Source organism: Ornithorhynchus anatinus, chromosome 1 (assembly GCF_004115215.2).
Source record: "Ornithorhynchus anatinus isolate Pmale09 chromosome 1, mOrnAna1.pri.v4, whole genome shotgun sequence".
Classification (NCBI taxonomy): domain Eukaryota; kingdom Metazoa; phylum Chordata; class Mammalia; order Monotremata; family Ornithorhynchidae; genus Ornithorhynchus; species Ornithorhynchus anatinus.
The window spans coordinates 181,046,686-181,068,893 of NC_041728.1; the positions used below are offsets into that span (position 1 = coordinate 181,046,686).

Consider the following 22,208-nt stretch of genomic DNA (forward strand, 5'->3'; position numbering starts at 1 on the left):
TCTCGGACAGGGGCCCCCTCCCATCACTCAGCACAGCTCAGGGACACGTTGAGGGACTCCGGCCGAGGGGAGGGGGCTCTGCCAGTCCCCCCCACCAGCCGTGATGAATGGAGATCCCCCCCCCCATCCAGCTGCCGCCCCCTCCCCACTTGGGGCTTTGATCCCTCCCGTGGGGAGGGTTCAGTGGCATCAAAGACATATTTGTGGCGTTAGGGAATCAGATAAAAGCGTCTCACCTGCAGCTCACCCCCACCCACCCCCCACCCCTATTTCCACCCCCCACCCCCCGCCCCCATACTGCCCAGCTGGGGGGAAGGTGGGTAGAAACAGCCGTTCTATGCTGGGGAGCCAGAACGCCTGGGTCTCTGCCAAGCTCATCCCAGCGTGGTTAAGGGTCACTTTCCCCACCCACAGAAGCGGTGGCGAGAGGAGAAACAGCCTTTTCGCGTTTCCGGGGGGGGGGGGGGGGGGGGCGAGTTAGCAATGCAGCAAGAGGGATGGAGGTCAGACGGCAGAAAGGCTTTCATTCATTCAGTAGTATTTATTGAGCGCTTATTATGTGAAGAGCACTGTACTAAGCACTTAGAATGTACAATTCGGCAACTGATAAAGACAATCCCTGCCCAATAACGGGCTCACCGTCTAAACGGGGGAGACAGAAAAGCAAAACAGAGACGACCTTAGTCGGAGATGTGTCCACCTCGAGGGATCTCTAAGCCTCCCTCTCCCACCTGTCTGTCCCCCATCCCCTGAGCAACGGAAGGGGCAGAATTATAATAATAATAATAACGATGACATTTGTTAAGCGCTTACTATGTGCCTAGTACTGTTTTAAGCGCTGGGATAGATACAGGGTTATCAGGTTGCCTCACATGGGGCTCCACAGTCTTAAATCCTATTTTACAGATGAGGTAACTGAGGCACAGAGAAGGTAAGTGACTAGCCCAGAGTCACACAGCTGACAAGTGGCGGAGACGGGATTTGAACCCACGCCCTCTGACTCCAACCCCGTGCTCTTTCCTCTGAGCCGCGCTGCTTTTCTATAATAATAATGATGACATCTGTTTAGCGCTTACTATGTGCCAAGCACTGTACTAAGCGCTGGGTGGATACAATCAAATCGGGTTGGACCACGTGGGGCTCACAGTCCCCATTTGACAGATGAGGTCACTGAGTCCCAGAGAAGTGAAGTGACTTGTCCAGGGTCCCACAGCAGAGAAGTGGCGGAATCGGGATTAGAACCCACGACCTTCTGACTCCCAGGCCCGACTTCTATCCATTTGGCCAGCGTGGCTCAGTGGAAAGAGCCCGGGCTTGGCAGTCAGAGGTCGTAGGTTCTAATCCCATCTCTGCCGCTTGCTTGTGTCGCTTTGGGCAAGTCACTTCACTTCTCTGTGCCTCAGTTACCTCATCTGTAAAATGGGGATTAAAACTGTGAGCCCCACGTGGGACAACGTGATCACCTTGTATCCGACAGTGCTTCGCACATAGTAAGCGCTTAGCAAATACCACCATTTATTTATTTTTATTTAGGCCGTACCGCTTCTGGAGGCAGGAGGATGGACGGGAAGACCTCTACAGGGCCCCCATCAGCCTCGGGGAATCTGCGAGCCTATGTTAGACACCCCCTCCTCCTTTCCTGGATACCGCCCCCTCCCCTCAACGCTGTCTTCCTGTCCTGGCCCCGGGGCAGCAGCGACCACCCCCCACCTCCCGCCCCCAACTCCCTCATTCCTGAGAAGTTTTCTCTCTTTACAGTCAACAAACCTGTCAAACTTCTCCCTCCCTCCGGGCCTCCGCTCCTCCCTCTCTCTTCTCTTCTTCTCTCTTCTCCCCCTACCCAAGTCCTCCCCCCCCACCGACCCCCGACCCCCACCCCCTTTCCCCATCTGGGGGGCATCCTGGTGACCCGTCGAGCCCGGCGTGGGGGACGGGGGGAGGGTCCCGGGGGCCCTCCCCACCCCTGCCCCGCCCCATCCAGGGACCCCGGCTCCCCGCCCCCAGCCCCGGGCCAGATCCCGTCGTCTCGCTGTCGCAATTGCCCCCTCCCCACGCCCCGGACCCCAGCCCCCGCCCCCCACCCACCCACCCACCCGGCTCTAGTTTCCTCTCCCGTTCTCCCCTTCCTCCTTCTCCACCTCCGCTCCCGAGATGGGCCAAGCCCGACCGCCTCCTCCAAGCAGCCCTTGAGCCCCTGTCCTTCTCGGGCCTGAAGAGCCCCCCAGCCCACCCCCCAGCCGGCAGCCCCCTCCCCTTCCCGTCCCCGGGCCGTAGGGGACATGCGGTCACCGGCTCGGCCCATGCTCGGCCTGCTGCTGCTGCTGCTGCTGCTGATCTGTCCAGCCCACGTTGGAGGACTCTGGTGGTCAGTGAGGGGCTGGGGGGGGGGCGCGATGGGGAAGGCTGGGGAGGGGGCGCGGGGAGAGGTGGAGGGGGGACGAGAGGGGAGAAGCCCAGGAGAAAGGGCTGGGCCGCCCTGGGGAAGGGGATCCTGGGGGCTTCGTTGAGAAGGGGTTGGGAGGCTGAGGAGCTGACCCTGGGGTGGGGGTGGGGGGGGGGCTGAGGACACAGCCCCTTCCCCAACGCTGCCGCAGCACCTGAAAGCCCCTGAGCCCCTCTCCAGGGGAAGGAGGAAAGGAGGAGGTGGGGGGCAGGGAGGGGACGGTGGGAGACATGTCCAGGGCAGGGAGTCAAAGGGGAGACCCCCAGAAAGGACCAGAGGAGGGGGAGAGGGTGCAGGGGGAGAGATGAGGGGGTCATTCTTTCTGCCCCCTTCACCAGTCCCCTCTCCACCCTTCTTCCCTGCAGGGGCGGTGGCACTTACCCTCCCCGCCCCTCCTCAATGCCTCCCTGCTCTCTGCTTGCCCCCCGCCCCTCCTCAAAGCCCCCCTGCTTTCTGCTCCTAGAGGCAGGCAGCCGGAGGAGATGTGGGGCATCAAAGGGCTGGGGATTGAAGGGTTAAAATCGTGAGAGCCCGGGGAACCTTGTGTGTGTGTGGACATCCTGGGGCAAAGCTCAGGGAAAGGGTCCGGATGGGGCAGGGGGCAGTATCTTAATTTTATCATCCTGAGGGTTACCACAATCCCTGGATCATTTTAGTGCAGGGCTCTGCACACAGTAACCGCTCAATAAATAAGATTGAATGAATAAATGAACCTCATCCATCCCATCCCTAGCCGCCTCCATCCCCAGTAGCAGATCTGGGGAGTCGTGGCCAAAGACCCCCGGGGGATTGGGGAGCGGGGGTGGATCTGAGGGAGACTGAGGGTGTAGGAGGTAGAGGGCCCAGGTCCTAGGCCTGGAACTAGGACTGAGGCTGGAGCTGAGCCCAGGCCTGGGAGTCAGAAAGTCATGGGTTCTAATCCCGGCTCCGCCACATATCTGCAATGTGACCTCAGGCACGTCGTTTCACTTCTCTGGGCCTCAGTTATCTCAATTAAAATGGGGACTGAGGCTGTGAACCCTACTTAGGATAGGGACCGTGTCCAACCTGATTTGATTGTATCCATCCCAGCGCTTAGTACAGTGCTTGGCACCTAGTCAGCGCTTTTCAAATACCACGGTTGTTGTTAATAACCATAATGATATTCTAAAGTACTGACTAGGTGCCCAGCACTGCAGTAAGCGCTGGGCTAGATCAAGATTAGACTGTAAACCCGTCAAACGGCAGGGACTGTGTCTATCTGTTGCTGACTTGTTCATTCCAAGCGCTTAGTACAGTGCTCTGCACATAGTAAGCGCTCAATAAATACTATTGAATGAATGAAAGATCATCATCATAATAATAATGGTACTTCTCAAGCACTTCCTATGCAGCAAGTACTGTACTAAGTGCTGGACTAGATGCAAGTTGGACATAGTCCATCGTTCATGGGGCTCGCAGTCTTAATGAGGTAACAAAGGCCCAGAGAAGTGAAGTGACTTGCCCAAGGTCACCCAGCAGACATGTGCTGGGAGCTAGGATTAGAACTCAGGTCCTTCTGCCAGTGCTTTATCCACTAATCCATGCTCCTTCTCAGGCACAGTCTCCATCCCACAAGGGATTTACTGTCTAAGGGGGAGGGAGAACAGGAACTGAGTCCCCAGAAGCAGCGTGGCTCAGTGGAAAGAAGACGGGCTTGGGAGCCAGAGGTCGTGGGTTCTAATCCTGACTCCACCACTTGGAGACTTTGGGCAAGTCACTTCACTTCTCTGGGCCTCAGGTGCCTCATCCGTAAAATGGGTATGAAGACTGTGAGCCCCACATAGGACAACCTGATTACCTGGTATTTCCCCCAGTGCTTAGAACAGTGCTCGGCACATAGTAAGTGCTTAACAAATACCAACATTATTATTATTATTATTATTGGCAGGGAGGTGGGAGGGGAGAGGGTGAAAACGGACGACCTTTGGGCCGCCTTGATGTGCAGGTGAATGGAGTCCAAACAGTAAAACCGTGCCGGCCAATCCCTGGCCAGGAACCCCCCTCCACATTTGCATAACCCCACGCCATTGGTTGGAAGGCGACCCTGTCCCCGCCCACCAAAGAGACCCCGATGTCCTCCCTGGGAGCTGTCACGCTGTGACGTCACACCGGGGTCCCTTTGGGTCACGGCCAAGTTTGGGGACACCCTGGGTCCCTTCCAGAGATCAGGATCCCCCAGGCCAGTGATCCAGATCTTTCTGTCCTGGCACTGGGCCTATCCGTGCCTCAGTTTCCCTAGATGGCCAGTGGTCAGGCAGGAAAACAGGAGAATGATAATAAGTCGTGATATTAGAGAAGCAGCATGGCTCAGTGGCAAGTGCCCGGGCTTGGGAGTCAGAGGTCATGGGTGACCTCAGTGACCTCATCTGGAAAATGGGGATTAACTGTGAGCCTCACGTGGGGCAACCTGATGACCCTGTATCTACCCCAGCGCTTAGAACAGTGCTCTGCACATAGTAAGCACTTAACAAATACCATCATTATTATTAAGCACTTACTGTGTGCCAGGCACTGTGCCAGGCAGAGTACAGTGTACAGAAGCAGCATGGCTCAGTGGAAAGAGCACGGGCTTGGGAGCCAGGGGTCATGTGTTCTAATCCTGCTCAGCCACTTGTCAGGTGTGTGACTTTGGGCCAGTCACTTAACTTCTCTGTGCTTCAGTCACCTCATCTGGGAAATGGGGAGTAAGACTGTGAGCCCCATGTGGGACAACCTGATTTACCTTGTATCCCCCCCAGTGTTTAGAACAGTGTTTGGCACATAGTAAGCACTTAACAAATGCCACCATTATTATTATTATGGTTATTACTAATCCCTGGGATAGATACAAAGTAATCAGGTTGGACACAGTCCCTGTCCCACATGGGGCTCACTACCTTAATCCCCACTTTACAGTTGAGGAAACGGAGGCACTGAGAAGTAAAGTGACTTACCCAAACTCACGCAGCAGATAAGTGGAGTAGCCGGAATGGCCTCTGACCCCCCGGCCCGTGCTCTATCCATGAGGCCATACTGCTTCTCCTAATAAATGTGGTATTTGTTAAGCACTTACTATGTACCAAGCACTGTTATAAGCACTGGGATAGATACATGGGGCTCCCAGTTTCAGTCCCAGTTTTACAAATGAGGTAACTGAGGCACAGAGAAATTAAGTCATATGGCAGACAAGTGGCGGAGCCAGGATTAGAACCCATGTCCTCTGACTTCCAGGCCCATGCTCTTTCCACTAGGTCATGCTGTTTCTTTGGAGAGGCATCTTAGGCTGAGTCCCAGGGAAGGAGTTTATATATATATATATATATTTTCAATGGCATTTGTGAAACGCTTACTACGTGTCAAAAACTGTTCCACGTCCTGGGGTAGGAACAAATTCATCAGGTCGACACAGTCCCTTTCCTGCATGGGGCTCAGAGTCAAAGTAGGAGAGAGAACAGGTATCCTTATTTCACAGATGAACAAGTGAAGTGACTCAACCAAGGTCACACAGCAGACAAGTGACAGAGTCAGTAATAGCACCCAGTTCCTTCTGACTCCCAGGCCTGGGGTCTCTCCACTAGGCCACACTGCTTCTCCAGGTGGCTGTTCCCAGAGGGTCCGGTCTGCAGAAGGGGCATCCCTGAGAGCAGAAAAGCCGAGTGGAGGGTGGGAGGGGGCCGGGGGTGTGGATGGACAGGTGGGGGGAGTGGGCAGGTGCGGGAGAACAGAGAGAGACCTTCATGGCTGCAGCTGCAGGGAGAGGAGGGTGAGGACAGAGGCGCTGGCCTGATAAGGCAGCTGGTAGGCTTTTCCACAGAATAAAGAGATCACAGGGAAATGGGTGGGGTCTCTCTCTCTCTCTCCCCCTTTCCCACTCTCACTCTTCCTCTCTCCTTCTCCCTCTCTCTCCCCATCTCTTCCTCTCTCCCTTTCCTTCTCTCCCTTTCCCTCTCCCCCCCCCCCTCCCTCCCTTTCCCTCTCTCTCTTTCCCTTTCTCCCTTTCTCCCTCTCTCCCTCTCTCCCTCTCTCCCTCTCTCCCTCTCTCCCTCTCTCCCTCTCTCCCTCTCCCCCCCCTCCCCCTCTCCCTCTCCCTTTCCCTCTTCCACTCCCTGTCTCCCTTTCTCCCTCTCCCTCTGTTCCTCTCTTCATCTCCCTTTCTCCCTCTCTTCCTCTTCCTCCCTTCATCTCCCTCTCTTCCTTTCTCTCTCCCTCTCCTTTTTTTCCTCTCCTTTTCTCTCCCTCTCCTTCTCTCTCTCCCCCTCTCTCCCGCTGTCTGCTACTCAGTTCCTGTTTCTCTGTCCCTCTCTTCCTCCTCTTTGCATCAAACACATGGGCAAGGAATGTTCATTCAGTCATTCACTTGTATTTATTGAGTGCTTACTGTGTGCAGAACACTGTACTAAGTGCTTGGGTGAATTCAATATAACAATAGACACATTCCCTGCCCAATGTGTCTACTTGTTTTATTGTACCTGCCCAAGCGCTTGTACAGTGCTCTGCATGCAGTAAGCAAGAAGCAGCGTAGATTAGTGATTAGAGCACGGGCCTGCGAGTCAGAATAATAATGTTGGTATTTGTTAAGCACTTACTATGTGCAGAGCACTGTTCTAAGCGCTGGGGTAGATACAGGGTAATCAGGTTGTCCCACGTGAGGCTCACAGTCTTCATCCCCATTGTACAGATGAGGTCACTGAGGCCCAGAGAAGTTAAGTGACGTGCCCCACAGTCATACAGCTGACAAGTGGCAGAGGTCGGGATTCGAACCCATGATCTCTGACTTCCAAGCCCGGGCTCTTTCCACTGAGCCACACTGCTTCTCTGTCAGAAGGTCAGAAGGTCATGAGTTCTAAGCCCAACTCCACCACATCTCTGCTGAGTGATCTTGGGCAAGTCACTTCACTTCTCTGGGCCTCAGTTCCCTCATCTGTAAAAATGGGGATTGAAACTGCGAGCCCCATGAGGGACAGGGACTGTGTCTAACCCAATTTGCTTGTCTCCATCCCAGTGCTTGGCACACAGTAGGTGCTTAACAAATGCCATAATTATTATTATTCTCAGGGCCTCAGTTCCCTCATCTGTAAAATGGGGATTAAGAGTGTGAGTCCTATGAGGGACAGGGACTGTGTACAACCTAATTAGCTAGTGTCTACCCCAATGCTTAGAATGGTGCTTGGCATATAGTAAGTGCTTAACAAGTTCTATTATTATTATTATGTGTTCAATAAATACGATTGACTGACTGATTGACTGTATCCCCTTCCCTCTCCCTCAGGTCTGCATCCCCTGCTTCCTGTCCATCTTGGCCTCCCCAGGGACAATCTCCAGAATCCTTGAGGCAGAGAGGGTGGGCAGTAGCTCAAACCCCCTCCCCCTGCTGCCTCTACCACCCTCAGTCTAACCTGCCCTTGTATTTTATTTTTATGGTATCCCTTAAGTGCTTACTTTGTGCCAGGCACTGTACTAAGCGCTGGGGTAGATACAAGATAATCAGTTTGGACACAATCTCTGTCCCACAGCTTTAATCCCCATTTTACAGATGAGGGAACTGAGGCCCCAAGAAGTGAAGCAACTTGCCCGAGCAGACAAAGGGCAGAGCTGAGTTTAGAAGCTAGGTCCCCTGACTCCCAGGTCCATGCTCTTTCCACTTGGCTACAATATTTCTTATTCTATTTGTTTTCTGGTAGTTGTTGACCACTTACTATGGGCCAGGCACTGTACTAAGCGCTGGAGTAGATACAAGATAGTTTGGACACAGTCCCTGTCCCACATGAGGCTCACAGTCTAAGTTGGAGGGAGGAGGATTCAATCCCCATTTAGCAGATGAGGGAATTAAGTCCCGGAGAAGCGAAGTGACTTGCCCAAGGTCACATGGCAGATGAGTGGCAGAAAAGGGATTTGAACCCAGGTCCTTCTAACTCCCAGGCCCGGGCTCTAGCCACTAAGTCACACTGCTTCTGGGGCTTTAGATGGCCAGAGGATGAATTTATCCACAGCCCACTTTGGGCAGACCTCAACGAGGAGAGTGAAAGGCACAAGCAGCGTGGCTCAGTGGAAAGAGCCCGGGCTTTGGAGTCAGAGGTCATGGGTTCGAATCATGCCTCTGCCACTTGTCAGCTGTGTGACTGTGGGCAAGTCACTTCAAGTCATTTAATTTCTCTGTGCCTCAGTTACCTCATCTGTAAAATGGGGATGAAGACTGTGAGCCTCATGTGGGACAATGTGATTACCCTGTATCTACCCCAGCGCTTCGAAGAGTGCTCTGCACATAGTAAGCACTTAACAAATACCAACACTATTATTATTATTACTATGAGACCCTCCTAAGCGCTCAGTACGGTGCTCTGCACATAGTAGGCTGTAAATTCATGAGGGCAGGGTTCATGTCTACTATCGTGGCTCAGTGGAAAGAGCCTGGGCTTGGGAGTCAGAGGTCATGGGTTCGAATCCCGGATCTGCCACTTAATGTTGATGTTGGTGACTGTGGGCAAGTCACTTAACTTCTCTGTGCCTCAGTTACCTCATCTGTAAAATGGGGATTAGCTGTGAGTCTCACGTGGGACAACCTGATTACCCTGTATCTCCCCCAGCACTTAGAACAGTGCTCTGCACATAGTAAGTGCTTAACAAATACCAACATTATTATTATTATTGTACTCTCACAAATACTCAGTACAGTGCTCTGTACACTGTAAGTTCCTTGAGGACAGAAATCGTGTCCACTAACTCTGTGAGACTCTTTCAAGTGTTCCGTACAGTGCTTTCCACACAGCAGACTGCAAGCTCCATGAGGCCAGGGAGTGTTTCTGCTATTATACTCTCACAAACACTCAGTACAGTGCTCTGTAAATTCTTTGAGGGCAGAGACATGTCCACTAACCCTATCAGGCTCTACTAAGTGCTTAATACAGTATTCTGCACAGAGCAGGTGCTTAATGAATTCACTGAATGATTTATTGTGCCTAAGCAGCTGTATGATGTGTAAGAGATAGTAGTAATAATATTCATTAAGTACCTACAATTCGGGCAGAGCACTGTACTGACTTTCTCCATCTCGCCCTAGAATTTCTTCTCTCTCCAAGATCCTTTAACAAGCTCCCAAAATGGTTTGTTGAGGAGCGGGAAGGGGTTCTCCCTGCTTCCAGCCTCTCCCACCAGCCCAGACCCATGAGAGGAAGGAGTCTCTCCAGAGAGATCTCTGACTTCCCCAGGCTTAACAGTCACTTTCAGGAATTCCTTCTGCCTATCTCACCACCAGCCTTCTTGCTGCAGCTTGAGTTTATTGTTATGATTGTTATTAGAATAATAATCACAATGTTGGTATTTGTTAAGCGCTTCCTATGTGCAGAGCACTGTTCTAAGCGCTGGGGTAGACACAGGGGAATCAGGTTGTCCCACGTGGGGCTCACGGTCTTAATCCCATTTTACAGATGAGGTAACTGAGGCACACAGAAGTGAAGTGACTTGCCCACAGTCACACAGCTGACAAGTGGTAGAGCCGGGATTCGAACCCATGACCTCTGACTCCAAAGCCGGGGCTCTTTCCACTGAGCCACACTGTATGGCCTTGTGCCTGGGAGTCAAAGAACCTGGGTTCTACTCCCAGCTGTGTCAGATGCTTGCTCTGTGACCTTGGGCAAGTCACTTCATTTCTCTGTGCCTCAGTTCTCCTGTTTTCTCCCTTGCTTAGGCTGTGAGCCCAGTGCGGGACAGGGACTGTGTCCAAGCTAATTAACTTGCATCTACTCAAGGGCTTAGAACGGTGTTTGATACATAGTAAGTGCTTAACAAATACCGTTGAAAAAGAAATAGAAGGAGAAGAGGAAGATGAGGAAGAAGAAAAAAAGAAGGAAAAGGAGGAGGAGGAGAAGGAAGAGGAAGCGGAGGAGGAGAACATGGAGGAAGGAGGGTGGAGGAGAAAGAGGAAGAGGAGATGAAGGAGGAGGGGAGGAAGAAGAAGGAGGAGGGGAGGAAGAAGAAGCAAGATGAGAAGGAGGAAGAGGAGGAGGAGGGGGAAGGAGGAAGAGGAGGAGGAGGGGGGAAGGAGGTAGAGGAGGAGGAAGAAGAAGGGGAAGGAGGAGGAGGAAGAAGGAGGAGAAGGAGGAAGAGGAGATGGAGGAGGAAGAAAGGAGGAGGAGGAAGAAGAAGAATGATGGTATTCATTAAGTGTTTACTATGTGCTAAACCCTGTGCTAAGAGCAGTAGGAGATACAAAATAATCAGGTGGGACCCAGTCCCTGTCCCACATAGGGCTCACGGGCTAAGAGGGAGGGAGACCAGGAACTGAATCCCCATTTTACAGTTGAAGAAACTGAGGCCTAGAGGAGTTCCATGACTTGCCCAAGCCTCCCTCTCATTCTGCCCTCAGGGAGGTTGAAGAAGGCGAGGGTCCCTGGACACCAACCAAACCCTCAACTTCAACCGCCCCTCTGCCTTTCTGTCTCTGTCTCTGTCTCCCCTAGGTTCTCCCCAAGCCCACTACCACCCGCCCCCCCGACTCCTTCCGCCCTTCTTCTCTTTGTCCCTTCATCACTCCCTCTTTGTCGGTTTTATTTTCTGATACAAAGCAGCCCTCACCCAGTTCCTCTAGGAAAAACCCAACCCCAGCCTTTTTCCTTTCCTCTGGTCCTCCCCACTCCCTGGCTCCCCCCCGACCCTGCTCCCAAGGGGGAGGAGAGGGGGGGATATGGTGGAGGGGGTGGAGGATGGGGGGCCCTCATCCTTGCCCGGGAGTGAGGCCTTGCTGGAAAGAGGCTTCCTGACCCCCAGCTGACCGCCCATTCCTCCCCTCTCCCCTGCTCTCCCTGGCGGGCCGACCTCCCGCCCACGTTCCTACCCCGGCCCGGGGGTCCTGGCACCGGCCCCTCCGCCCAGCTCGAGGGCCGTGCCCCCCTACCCCCCACAGTTCTCCCCCCGCCACCCCCCGGCCTTGGCAGCAGCTCCCGGGGAAGACAATGGCGCTGTGAGCAGGAAAGGGCAGGGGTCGGGGAAGGGGCGGGGAAGGGCGGCTGGAGACCCAGGCCGGGCTTGCCCTGTGCCCACCATAGCCTGGCCAGAGCGTGTGTGTAGGGGGGTGGGGGTGGGTCGACCTTGCCTCCCCTGCTGGACGTGGAAGCGACCCAGAAGACTGAGTGGGAGGGTGGGAGAGGGGGCCGAGGGAGAGGGGGAGGCCGAGCTCCCTGGGGCCTGTGCCGGGGGGGATTTTCCAGAATCCGGGACTCTTGCTGGGTGAGGGGGGTGGCTTGGAAAGGGGTGGGTCAGACCAGGACACAACAGTCCAGAGAAGGGCAGGGAGGGAGGGAAGGCCAGGGGTCCTCAGAAGGGGGATGGGACACAGAGCCTCCATAGAAGCAGTGTGGCTTAGTGGCTAGAACCCGGGTGTGGGAGTCAGAAGGACCTGGGTTCTAATCCTGGGCTCTGTTAATTGTCTGCTGGGTGACCTCGGGCAAGTCACTTCATTTCTCTGGGCCTCAGTTCTCTCATCTGCAAAATGGGGATTGAGACTGTGAGCCCCACATGGGACAGGGACTGTGTCCAACTCTATTTGCTTGTATAATAATAATAATGATGATGGTATTTGTTAAGCACTTACTATGTGGCAGATACTGTACTAAACACTGGGGTAGATACAAGCCAGTCAAATTTATTATGTGATATAAGTTAATCAAGTTGGTCACAGTCCCTGTCCCCCATGGGACTCACAGTCTCAATACCCACTTTACAGGTGAGGTAACTGAGGCCCAGAGAAGTTAAGTGACTTGCCCAAGGTCACACAGCAGACATGTGGCGGAGAGGGATTAGAACCCAGGTCCTTCTAACTCCCAGGGCCAGGTTCTATCCACAAATAATCATAATTATGATATTTGTTCTGCACTTACTATGTGCCAGGCACTGTACTAAGCGCTGGGGTGGATACAAGCAAATAGGGTTGGAGACCATCCCTGTCCCACATGGGGCTCACAGTCTCAATTCCTGTGTTACAATTATACTTTCCAAGTGCTTAGTCCAGTGCCCTGCACACAGTAAGCGCTCCATAAATATGATTGAATGAATGAATGAATGAGGGAACTGAGGCCCAGAGAATAATGATAATAATAATGATATTTGTTAAGCGTTTACTATGTGCTAAGCACTGTTCAAAGCGCTGGGGCAGATACAGGATAATTAGGTTGTCCCACATGGAGCTCACACTTTTAATCCCCATTTTACAGATGAGGTAACTGAGGCACAGGGAAGTTAAGCAACTTGCCCAAGGTCACACAGCAGACAAGTGGCAGAGCTGGGATTAAAACCCATGTCCTCTGACTCTCGAGTTGCCCAAGATTGCACAGCAGATATGTGGTGGAGTTGGGATTAGAACCCAGGTCTAGCTGACTCCCAGGCCTGGGCAATATCCACCAGCCACGCTGCTTCTGAAGGAGAAACCTAGAGGGCAAAAAGGCAGACGGAGGTAGGCAGGAAGGTGACTTTGGCTTCTGGGTGGGTCGTCTGTCCCTTCCCGCTTTCCCTCTCCTCCCCCGACTAGCTCCGCCCTACCCTGAATCTTCACTGCGCCATCACCCCCTCTTCTTTCTCCTCCTCTGTATCCCACCCTCATGGTCCTCTCCTGACCCTGGAACCCAGCCGGGCCCGGGTGGGCGACGGTGGGAGGAAATTCTGTGAAGGGTCCGTGACCCAACCCTTCATTCACTCATTCATTCATTCAATCGTATTTATTGAGCATTTACTGTGTGCAGCGCACTGTAGTAAGCACTTGGGAAAGTACAATACAACAGTAAACGGTAACATTTCCTACCCAGAGTTTACTGTCCTGAGTGGGGGAGGCAGACATCAATACAAATAAATACAATTGCAGGTATGGACGTAAGTGGTGCGAGGCTGGGAAGGGGGAAGAGCAAAGGGAGCCAGTCAGGGTGATGCAGAAAGGGGTGGGAGATGAGGAAAAGTGGGGCTTAGTCTGGGAAGGCCTCTGGGAGGAGGTGCACCTTCAATAAGGCTTTGAAGCTGGGGAGAGTCATTGTCTGTGGGATTAGAGGAGGGAGGGCATTCCAGGCCAGAGGCAGGACGTGGGCGAGTGGTCGGCGGTGAGAGAGGCGAGATCATGTGAAACAGCATGGCGTTGTGGCTAGAGCCTGGGCCTGGGAGTCAGAAGGTCATGGTTCTAATCCCGGATCCGCCACTTGTCTGCTGTGTGGCCTTGAGCAAGTCACTTCACTTCTCTGGGCCTCAGCGGCCTCATCTGTAAAATGGGGATTGAGACTGTGAGCCCCAGGTGGGACAGGGACTGTGTCCAACCTGATTTGCTTGTATCCATCCCAGCGCTTAGTATAGTGACTGGCACATAGTAAGTGCTTAATAAATACCATTATTATCATTCATTCATTTAATCATGTTTATTGAGGGCTTACTGTGTGCAGAACACTGTATGAAGCGCTTGGGAGAGTCCAGTTTAACAATGAGCGGACACCATTCCCTGCCCACAATGAATTTACAGTCTAGAGGGGGGAGAACAGTCAGAGCCTCCCCCCCGGCATCCATACTGGAGGGATCCTTTTCCCAGTTCAGATGGGGAGGGGTCTCAAGTCCTGGTCTTCCAGATCTCGTAGTGGGAGACCCCAGGAAACCCAGAGTCCCAAATTAGACTGGAAGAGAGTCCCAAACTAATCCCAATCTAGGTTGTAAACTCACTGTGGGCAGGGAATGTGTCCGTTTATTGTTCTATCCTACTCTCCCAAGAGCTTAGTACAGTTCTCTGCACACAGTAAGCGCTCAATAAATGAATGATTGAATGAAAATTACAAGCCTCCTTTTTTTTTAAAAAAAATGGCATTTATTAAGCACTTCCAATGTTCCAGGCCCCATACTGAGTGCTGGGGCAGATCCAAGATAATTAGGTTGCACACAGCCCCTGACCCCCTGAGGCTCCCACTCTTAATCCCCATTTTCCGGATGAGGTCACTGAGGCCCGTAGAAGACAAGTGACTTGCTCAAGGTCACCCGGCGGACAAGTGGAGGAGCAGGGATTAGAACCCAGCTCCCAGGCCTGGGCTCTTTCCACTAGGCCGCTTCTGTAGATGGCCAGGGTTGGGGGGATTAGCGGGAGAGGAAAGCCGAAGGCCAGGAGCGAAGAGAGGACGGGCTGAGGTCAAGGGGGGTGGGGAGGGGGCCGGGGTTGGGTGGGTGGGGAGGCAGGGGTTAAGGGAGACGGGGCATGGCTGGCTTTGATGTGGCAGGGGGCGGAGAGGGCGCCGAGTAGTAATTAGGGAGCGAGGCAGGCGGGCTAGGCTGGGCGGGTGGGCACAGGCCCGGGCCCGGCCCCGGCCCCCTCCACAGCCACAGATGCAGACGCAGTCGTCTGGCAACATTTTTCTGTCCCTCGTCCCCCCCCACTCCCTCCTCCCCCAGCCCCCACCCAAGGCCCCAGGGCGCGGGGCTCCCTCTCCCGGCTCCCAAAAGGCGGGGAGCCGAGCCAGGACCCCCACCCCACCCACTGCAGAGGAGGGGCAGCCCCCCAACCCCGGGAAACAGGGGCAGCTCTGGGCTGGAACTTTTGGGCCGCGTTCAGAGGTTGGGTGTGTCGGTTCTCCCCTCTTTGGTGGACTGATGCCCCCCCAGGGAAGGACGGGGTGGGGGGGACATGGGAGGGACCCCCATCCCAACCTCCCAATTTAGGCCCTTGGGGCGGGATGGGTCTTCCAAGGGATGGGCAGACCAGCAGGGTTAGAACCGGGAGGGGAAGATGCAGAGGAACAGAGGAGGATAAGTGTGTAGTGTGTGTTTGTGTGTTTGCTCCCCTGTCCTTGCGTGTTTGTACTTTCGGGGTGGTCTGTGTGTTTGCATCTGTGGGGGTGAGGTTGTGTGAGGGGGTGTTTATCATTCTCTGGCCCTCTCCCAAGCGTTTGTTACAGGGCTTTGCACACAGTAAATGCTCAATAAATGCGATTGAATGAATGAATGGGAGCCTCTACATGGGATCCTTTAGATGCGTGTCTCTGTGTAAGTGGTATACATTCATGCGTGCTTATATGAGCGTGTCTCGGCCTAGGTGTGTGTGTTGGGGGGAGGAGGTCTGTCCAGCGTGTGCATAAATGTGTATGCATCTTTCCAAGTTTGTGTGGGTGAATGTGTGAGAGTCCCATGTGGGATTGTGCCCAACTGATTAACTTCTATCTACCTACCCAGTGCTTAGAACAGTGCTTGCCACATAGGAAATGCTTAACAAGTACCATAAGTACATATGTGGGTCTATGTATGTATGTTTGTCTAGGTGAATGTTTACATGATGATGATGATGATGGTATTTGTTAAGTGCTTACTATGTGCCAAGCACTGTTCTAAGCTGTAGGGGGGATACAAGGTTATCAGGTTGTCCCATGTGGGGCTCAAAGTCTTCAACCCTATTTTACAGATGAGGTAACCGAGGCCCAGAGAAGTGAAGTGGCTTGCCCAAAGTCACACAACTGATAGTGGGATTAGAACCCATGACCTCTGACTCCCAAGCCCAGGCTCTTTCCACTGAGCCACGCGGCTTCCCACCAGCTTTTCTTGGGCAATGGGTTTGTCCATGTATTCATGTGCGTACACGTAGATATGTACGTACATATGTAGCACTGTAGATGCATCTGTAACAGTGTATATAATAGCAATAATAATAATGGTATTTGTTAAGCACTTACTGTATGCCAGGCATTGTTCTAAGCTCTGGGGTAGATACGAGGTAATCAGGTGGTCCCACTTGAGGTTCACAGTCTTAATCCCCATTTTCCAGATGAGGTCACTGAAGCCCAGAGAAGTTCAGTGGTTTTCCCAAGGTCACACAGCAGACAGGTGGGGGAGCCGGGATTAGAACCCACAGCCTCCTGACTCCCAGGCCCGTGTGCTATCCGCTTCGCCCTGTATATGTAACATATGTACACGCATATGCATGTAACACCGTGTGCGTCTTTGCGTGTTTGTGTCCGACTGGTGCACCCTTGGCTCTGAGTGCCTCGGAGCGTCTCTGTGGGAATCCACGTGGGCTTCCTTGGTCATGTGTGTGTACCCATGTTCCTGCCCATGCTTGTCTCTCCCAGGAACGCGCCCAGCCCGTCCTCCCCGCCTCGGCCGGGCCTCGCAGCTGCGATGCCAGAAAGAAGCGGGGGGTCTTGGGGTCAGGCCAGACCGGGCCAGGAGACGGGGGTGGGGGTGGTGGGTACAATTTCCGCTTCGGTGCGGTCCCTTTCGTGTTTCACTTCTCCCCAGCTACGGGGTGGGGAAACCTGCTGGCCAGGCCAACCGGGCCTTGCCTCGTGTTCGGGTTCCCCCCTGCCCTTCGGTCCCCTTCTTCCCTGCTCTCCTTATCTTCCCCTCGCCACCCCCGGCGGCCCCCTCCCCATCCCCCCCCATGTCCAGGCCGCACACCCCTCAGGAGCCAGAGAGGAAGTTGATCTTAGAGGTGGCCTTGGCGGTGGGTCTTGAGGGCACCGTTCATTCACTCATTCATTCAGTCATATTAATTGAATGCTTACTGTGTGCAGAGCACTGTACTGAGCGTTTGGAATGTACAATACAGCAATGAAGAGAGACAATCCCTTCCCACGACGGGCTCACAGTATAGAGGGGTGAGACGGACACCTGTGGCGATTCTTCTGGAAGGGAGGGGGGCACGCCAGAGACTTCAGCGCTTAGAACAGTGCTCTGCACATAGTAAGCGCTTAACAAATACCAACGTTATTTATTTATAAAAAGATGAGAAGCAGCATGGCCTAGTGGCAAGAGCCCCGGCCTGGGAGTCAGAAGATCCGCTCTGCCATGAGTCTGCTCTGTGACCTTGGGCAAGTCACTTCACTTCTCTGGCCCTCAGTTACCTCATCTGTAAAATGGAGATTAAGACTGCGAGCCCCAGCGGGACAGGGACTGTGTCCAACCTGATTATCTTGTATCAACCCCAATGCTTAAAACAGTGCTTGACACATAGTAAGCACTTAACAAGTCCCATAATTATTATATTGATGTCTGTTTATTTATATTCATGTCTGTCTCCCCCGCCTCTCTAGACTATGAGCTCATCTTGGGCAGGGATTGTCACTCTTTATTGCTGTATTGTACTTTCCCAAGTGCTTACTATAGCGCTCTGCAGACAGTAAGCGCTTAATAAATATGATGGAGTGAATGAATGACTATGTTCCACTCCCTCCTCTGGCCAGCTGCTTTTCCCCCTCCATCCCCCCCCCCAAATCCACCACCACCAACCCCGAGGCCTCAGCGACTCATAAACAACCCTGTAATCCTGGGCACCCAGCCAGGCAAGGGAGCTGGGCCTGGGGCTCAGACATACCCTCTCGCCCTCCCTCTCCACCCCTTGGCTCCCCCACCCCCCCAGGCTTTCCTCAGCCAAGGGCCCTGCTCACGCCCTCCCCCTCTGCCTCCAGTGCCCTCCCCGTGTCTCTGTGTGTGTGTGTGTGCCTGTGTGTTTGTGTGTGCCTGTGTTGTGTTTGCCACTCCCCAATCCGGCCAAGAGATAGGGACCACTACCCTCCACACACAGCCCCGGCCGGGGAGCGGAGGGGGCATCTGCGGAAGGGGAGGGGGCCAGGAGCGGCCTTGAGCAGATACGAGCCTGCCAACCGTGGGGGCGTCCTGGGCTCCAGGCTTCAGACAAAGAGAAACAGGGAGGTCTGGAGAAGGGGAGAGCCCGGGAGCCGGGGGGAGCAGTGTGGCCTGGTGGATAGAGCCAGGGCCTGGGAGTCAGGAGGACCTGGGTTCTCATCCTGGCTCCGCTGCTTGCCCCCTCGGAGACCTGCACGGGAGGCAGAAGTCCACGGGTTCTAATGCCTCCTCAGCCACTTGTCTGCTGGGTGACCTTGGGCAAGTCACTTCACTTCTCTGGGCCTCAGTTCCCTTATCTGGAAAATGGGGATGAAGAGTGTGAGCCCCACGTGGGACAGGGGCTGTGTCCAACCCTATTTGCTTGTATCCACCCTGGCGCTAAGTACAGTGCGTGGCACTCATGGTAACAAATACCACGATTATTATTATTATTATTTTTTGAGCACTTACTGGGTGCAGAACACTGTACTAATAATTATAATTATGGTATTTGTTAAGCACTTATTATGTTCCAGGCACTGTACTAAGCACTTTGCATTGTACCAAGCCCTGGGCACTATATTAAGCACTTGAAAGCGGACAATAGAATAAACAGACTCGTTCCCTGCCCACAGTGAGCTTACAGTCTAGAGGGGGAGACAGACATTACTAGAAATCAATAAATTGGGCAAGTCACTGTGCTTCTCTGGGCCTCAGTTACCTCATCTGGGAAATGGGGATTAGGAATGTGAGCCCCTTGTGGGGCAGGAACTGTGTGCAACCTTGTATCTACCTCAGCACTTAGTACAGAGAAGAATTATGGCCTAGTGGCAAGAGCTCGACTTGGGCGTCAAGGGATGTGGGTTCTAATCCTGGCTCTGACACCTGCCTGCTGTGTGACCTTGGGCAAGTCACTTCACTTCTTTATGCCTCAGTTTCCTCATCTATAAAATGGGAATTAATCCTACTCCCTCCTTAATAATGTTGGTATTTGTTAAGCGCTTACTATGTGCCGAGCACTGTTCTAAGCGCTGGGGTAGACACAGGGGAATCAGGTTGTTCCACGTGGAGCTCACAGTCTTCATCCCCATTTTACAGATGAGGTAACTGAGGCACAGAGGAAGTGAAGTGACTTGCCCAAGGTCACACAGCAGACAAGTGGCAGAGCTGGGATTCGAACTCATGACCTCTGACTCCAAAGCCCGTGCTCTTTCCACTGAGCCACGCTGCTTCTCCTTAGAGGTTAAGCCCCATGTGGGACAGAGACTGTGTCCAACCTGATTGCCTTGTATCCACCCCAGTGCTTACAATAGTGCTTGGCACATACTAAGCGCTTAACAAGTACAAAATTATTATTATTATTACAGCGCTCTGGTACGTAGTAAGTGCTTAACAAATACCATAAAAAAAAGCTGGGAGTTCTGAGGGGAACAGGTTTGGGGGAAAGGCTAGGGGTTAGAGAAAGAGGTAGGGGATTCAGTTGGCAGAGAGTGGCAACCTCAGGCAAGGTTGGACTCTGCCCACTAACCCCCGTGCCACTTCTCTGCTCCCCCGTAGCCTTGCCCTGTGCCCCCCCAAACTGGAACACAGACTGGGGGTGATCTTAATCTGGGGAACCCCAAGAGAGCATAGGAATGAAGGAATCTGGGAGGAGTGGCCTAACCCATGGTCCCCATTCCTCTGGCCCTCGCCCCACTTTGGCCTCCTCTGACGTCCACATCTCTACCTCAATAATGTTGGTATTTGTTAAGCGCTTACTATGTGCCAAGCACTGTTCTAAGCGCTGGGGTAGACACAGGGGAGTCGGGTTGTCCCACGTGGGGCTCACAGTCTTAATCCCCATTTTACAGATGAGGTAACTGAGGCACCGAGAAGTTAAGTGACTTGCCCAAAGTCACACAGCTGACAAGTGGCCGAGCCAGGATTCGAACCCATGACCTCTGACTCCAAAGCCCGTGCTCTTTCCACTGAGCCACGCTGCTTCTCTATAAGATCATCTAGACCATTCTTGAAATGGGGAGCAGCATAGCCTAGTGGATAGAGCCCGGGCCTGGGAGTCCAAAGGACCTGGGTTCAAATCCGGATCCCCCACTTGTCAGCTGTGTGACCTCAGGCAAGCCACTTCACTTCTTTGAGAAGCAGCATGGTTTAGTGAATGGTAGCTAGAAGGATGTGGATTCCCATCCCAGCTCTGCCACCTAATAATAATAATAGTATTTATTAAGTGCTTACTATATGCCAAGCACTGTTCTAAGTGCTGGGGTAGATACAAGATAATCAGGTTGGACACAATCCCTGTCCAGGATTACAGGGCTCACACTCTTACTCCCCATTTTTCCAGATGAGGGAACCGAGGCCCAGAGAAGTGAAGTGGCTTGCCCAAGGTCACACAGCAGACAAGTGGCGGAGCCAGGATTAGAACCCAGACTGTGAGCTCCCCCTCTCGACTGTGAGCTTGCTGTGGGTAAAATGTTGGTATTTGTTAAGCGCTTACTATGTGCAGAGCACTGTTCTAAGCACTGGGGTAAACACAGGGGAATCAGGTTGTCCCACGTGGGGCTCACAGTCTTAATCCCCATTTTACAGATGAGGGAACTGAGGCACAGAGAAGTTAAGTGACTTGCCCAAAGTCACACAGCTGACAAGTGACAGAGCTGGGATTCGAACTCAGGAGCCCTGACTCCAAAACCCGTGCTCTTTGTTATTATATTGTAATAATAATAATGATGATGGTATTTGTTAAGCGCTTACTATGTGCCAAGCACTGTTCTAACTGCTGGGGTAGATACAAGGTCATCAGGTTGTCCCACACGGTACTCAAAGTCTTAATCCCCATTTTCCAGATGAGGTCACTGAGGCACAGAGAAGTGAAGTGACTTTGCCCAAAGTCACACAGCTGACAAGCGGTGGAGCTGGAATTAGAACCCACGACCTCTGACTCCCAAGCCCCGGCTCTTTCCACTAAGCAAGCGCTTAGTAAAGTGCTTTGTAGACAGGAAGCACTCAATAAATACGACTGAATGAAAGAATGAAGGTCCTTCTGACTCCCAGGCCCCTGCTCTCTCCACTACGCCGCGACGCCTCCCAACTCCTCCTGGGAGATGGGAGTGAAACCCAACGCTACGAGGGCTTTTCTCGGGAATTTACGATGACGAATCATTCTCCTTGGGGTAATCTTCACTGAGCTCTGATCCACAAGAGAGCATCCGTTTCCTCTTTTCCTTCCGGTTTTCCAAGGTGTCTGCTGTGTGACTTTGGGCAAGTCACTTCACATCTCTGGGCCTTAGTTACCTCATCTGGAAAATGAGGATGAAGAATGTGAGCCCCATGGGACGTGCCCAACCTGATTTCCTTGTATCTCCCCCAGCGCTTACAACAGTGCTTGACACATCGTAAGCCCTTAACAAGTACCATTATTATTTATTATTGTTATTCTCTGTGCCTCAGTTACCTCACTGGTAAAATGGGGATGAAGACTGTGAGCTCCATGTGGGACAGGGGCTGTGTCCAACCTGATTAGTTTGTATTTACCCCAGTGCCTAGAACAGTGCCTGACACATAGTAAGAGCTTAATAAATACCATAAAATAAAAAATTTTAAAAAGTCCCTTGCCCCAGGCCCTGGGCTTGACCTCTGACTGACCCCACTGGACACATTCTCCAGATTAACATTGAGCTGTTGGTCCCAACTAGCCACCCTCCCTCCCACCTCGCTCTCCTCCCCCACCCTTCTCCCCAACCCCCCACCCCGGGTCTGGTCCAACTGGCCTTCTTAGGACCCCCCAACATATTCCCCACCCCCCAGAATCTTCCTCTCCTACCCTGAAGCCCACCACTCACCCCAAGAAGGTTCTCCTTGTCCTATCTGATCCCTAAACATTCATTCATTCATTCATTCAATTGTATTTATTGAGCACTCGCTGTGTGCAGAGCACTGTACTTAGCAGTTGGGAAAGTACGGCACAATAAACAGTGACATTCCCTGCCCACAACGAGTTTACAGTCTAGAGGCGGGGAGACAGACATCAATACAAATAAATAAAATGACAGATGTGGACATTCATTCATTCATTGGTATTTATTGAGCGCTTACTGTGTGCTGAGCACTGTACTAAGCGCTTGGAATGTACAATCGAGCAACAGATAGAGACCATCCCTGCCCAACGATGGGCTCGCGGTCTAAAAGGGGGGAGACAGACAAGACG

General features: G+C 52.9%; 1 protein-coding gene across 1 annotated transcript in view; it reads left to right on the plus strand.

Annotated features, from left to right (window-relative positions):
* The first annotated feature begins 2,288 nt into the window (after nt 1–2,288).
* The window catches only part of WNT6 (Wnt family member 6), a 31,357-nt gene continuing 11,437 nt past the window's right edge, over nt 2,289–22,208 (plus strand). Inside the window, exon 1 of the mRNA XM_029069573.2 lies at nt 2,289–2,365. Coding sequence (XP_028925406.1) covers nt 2,301–2,365 — 65 coding nt within the window. The 5' untranslated portion in view covers nt 2,289–2,300. The remainder of the gene's footprint in view (nt 2,366–22,208) is intronic.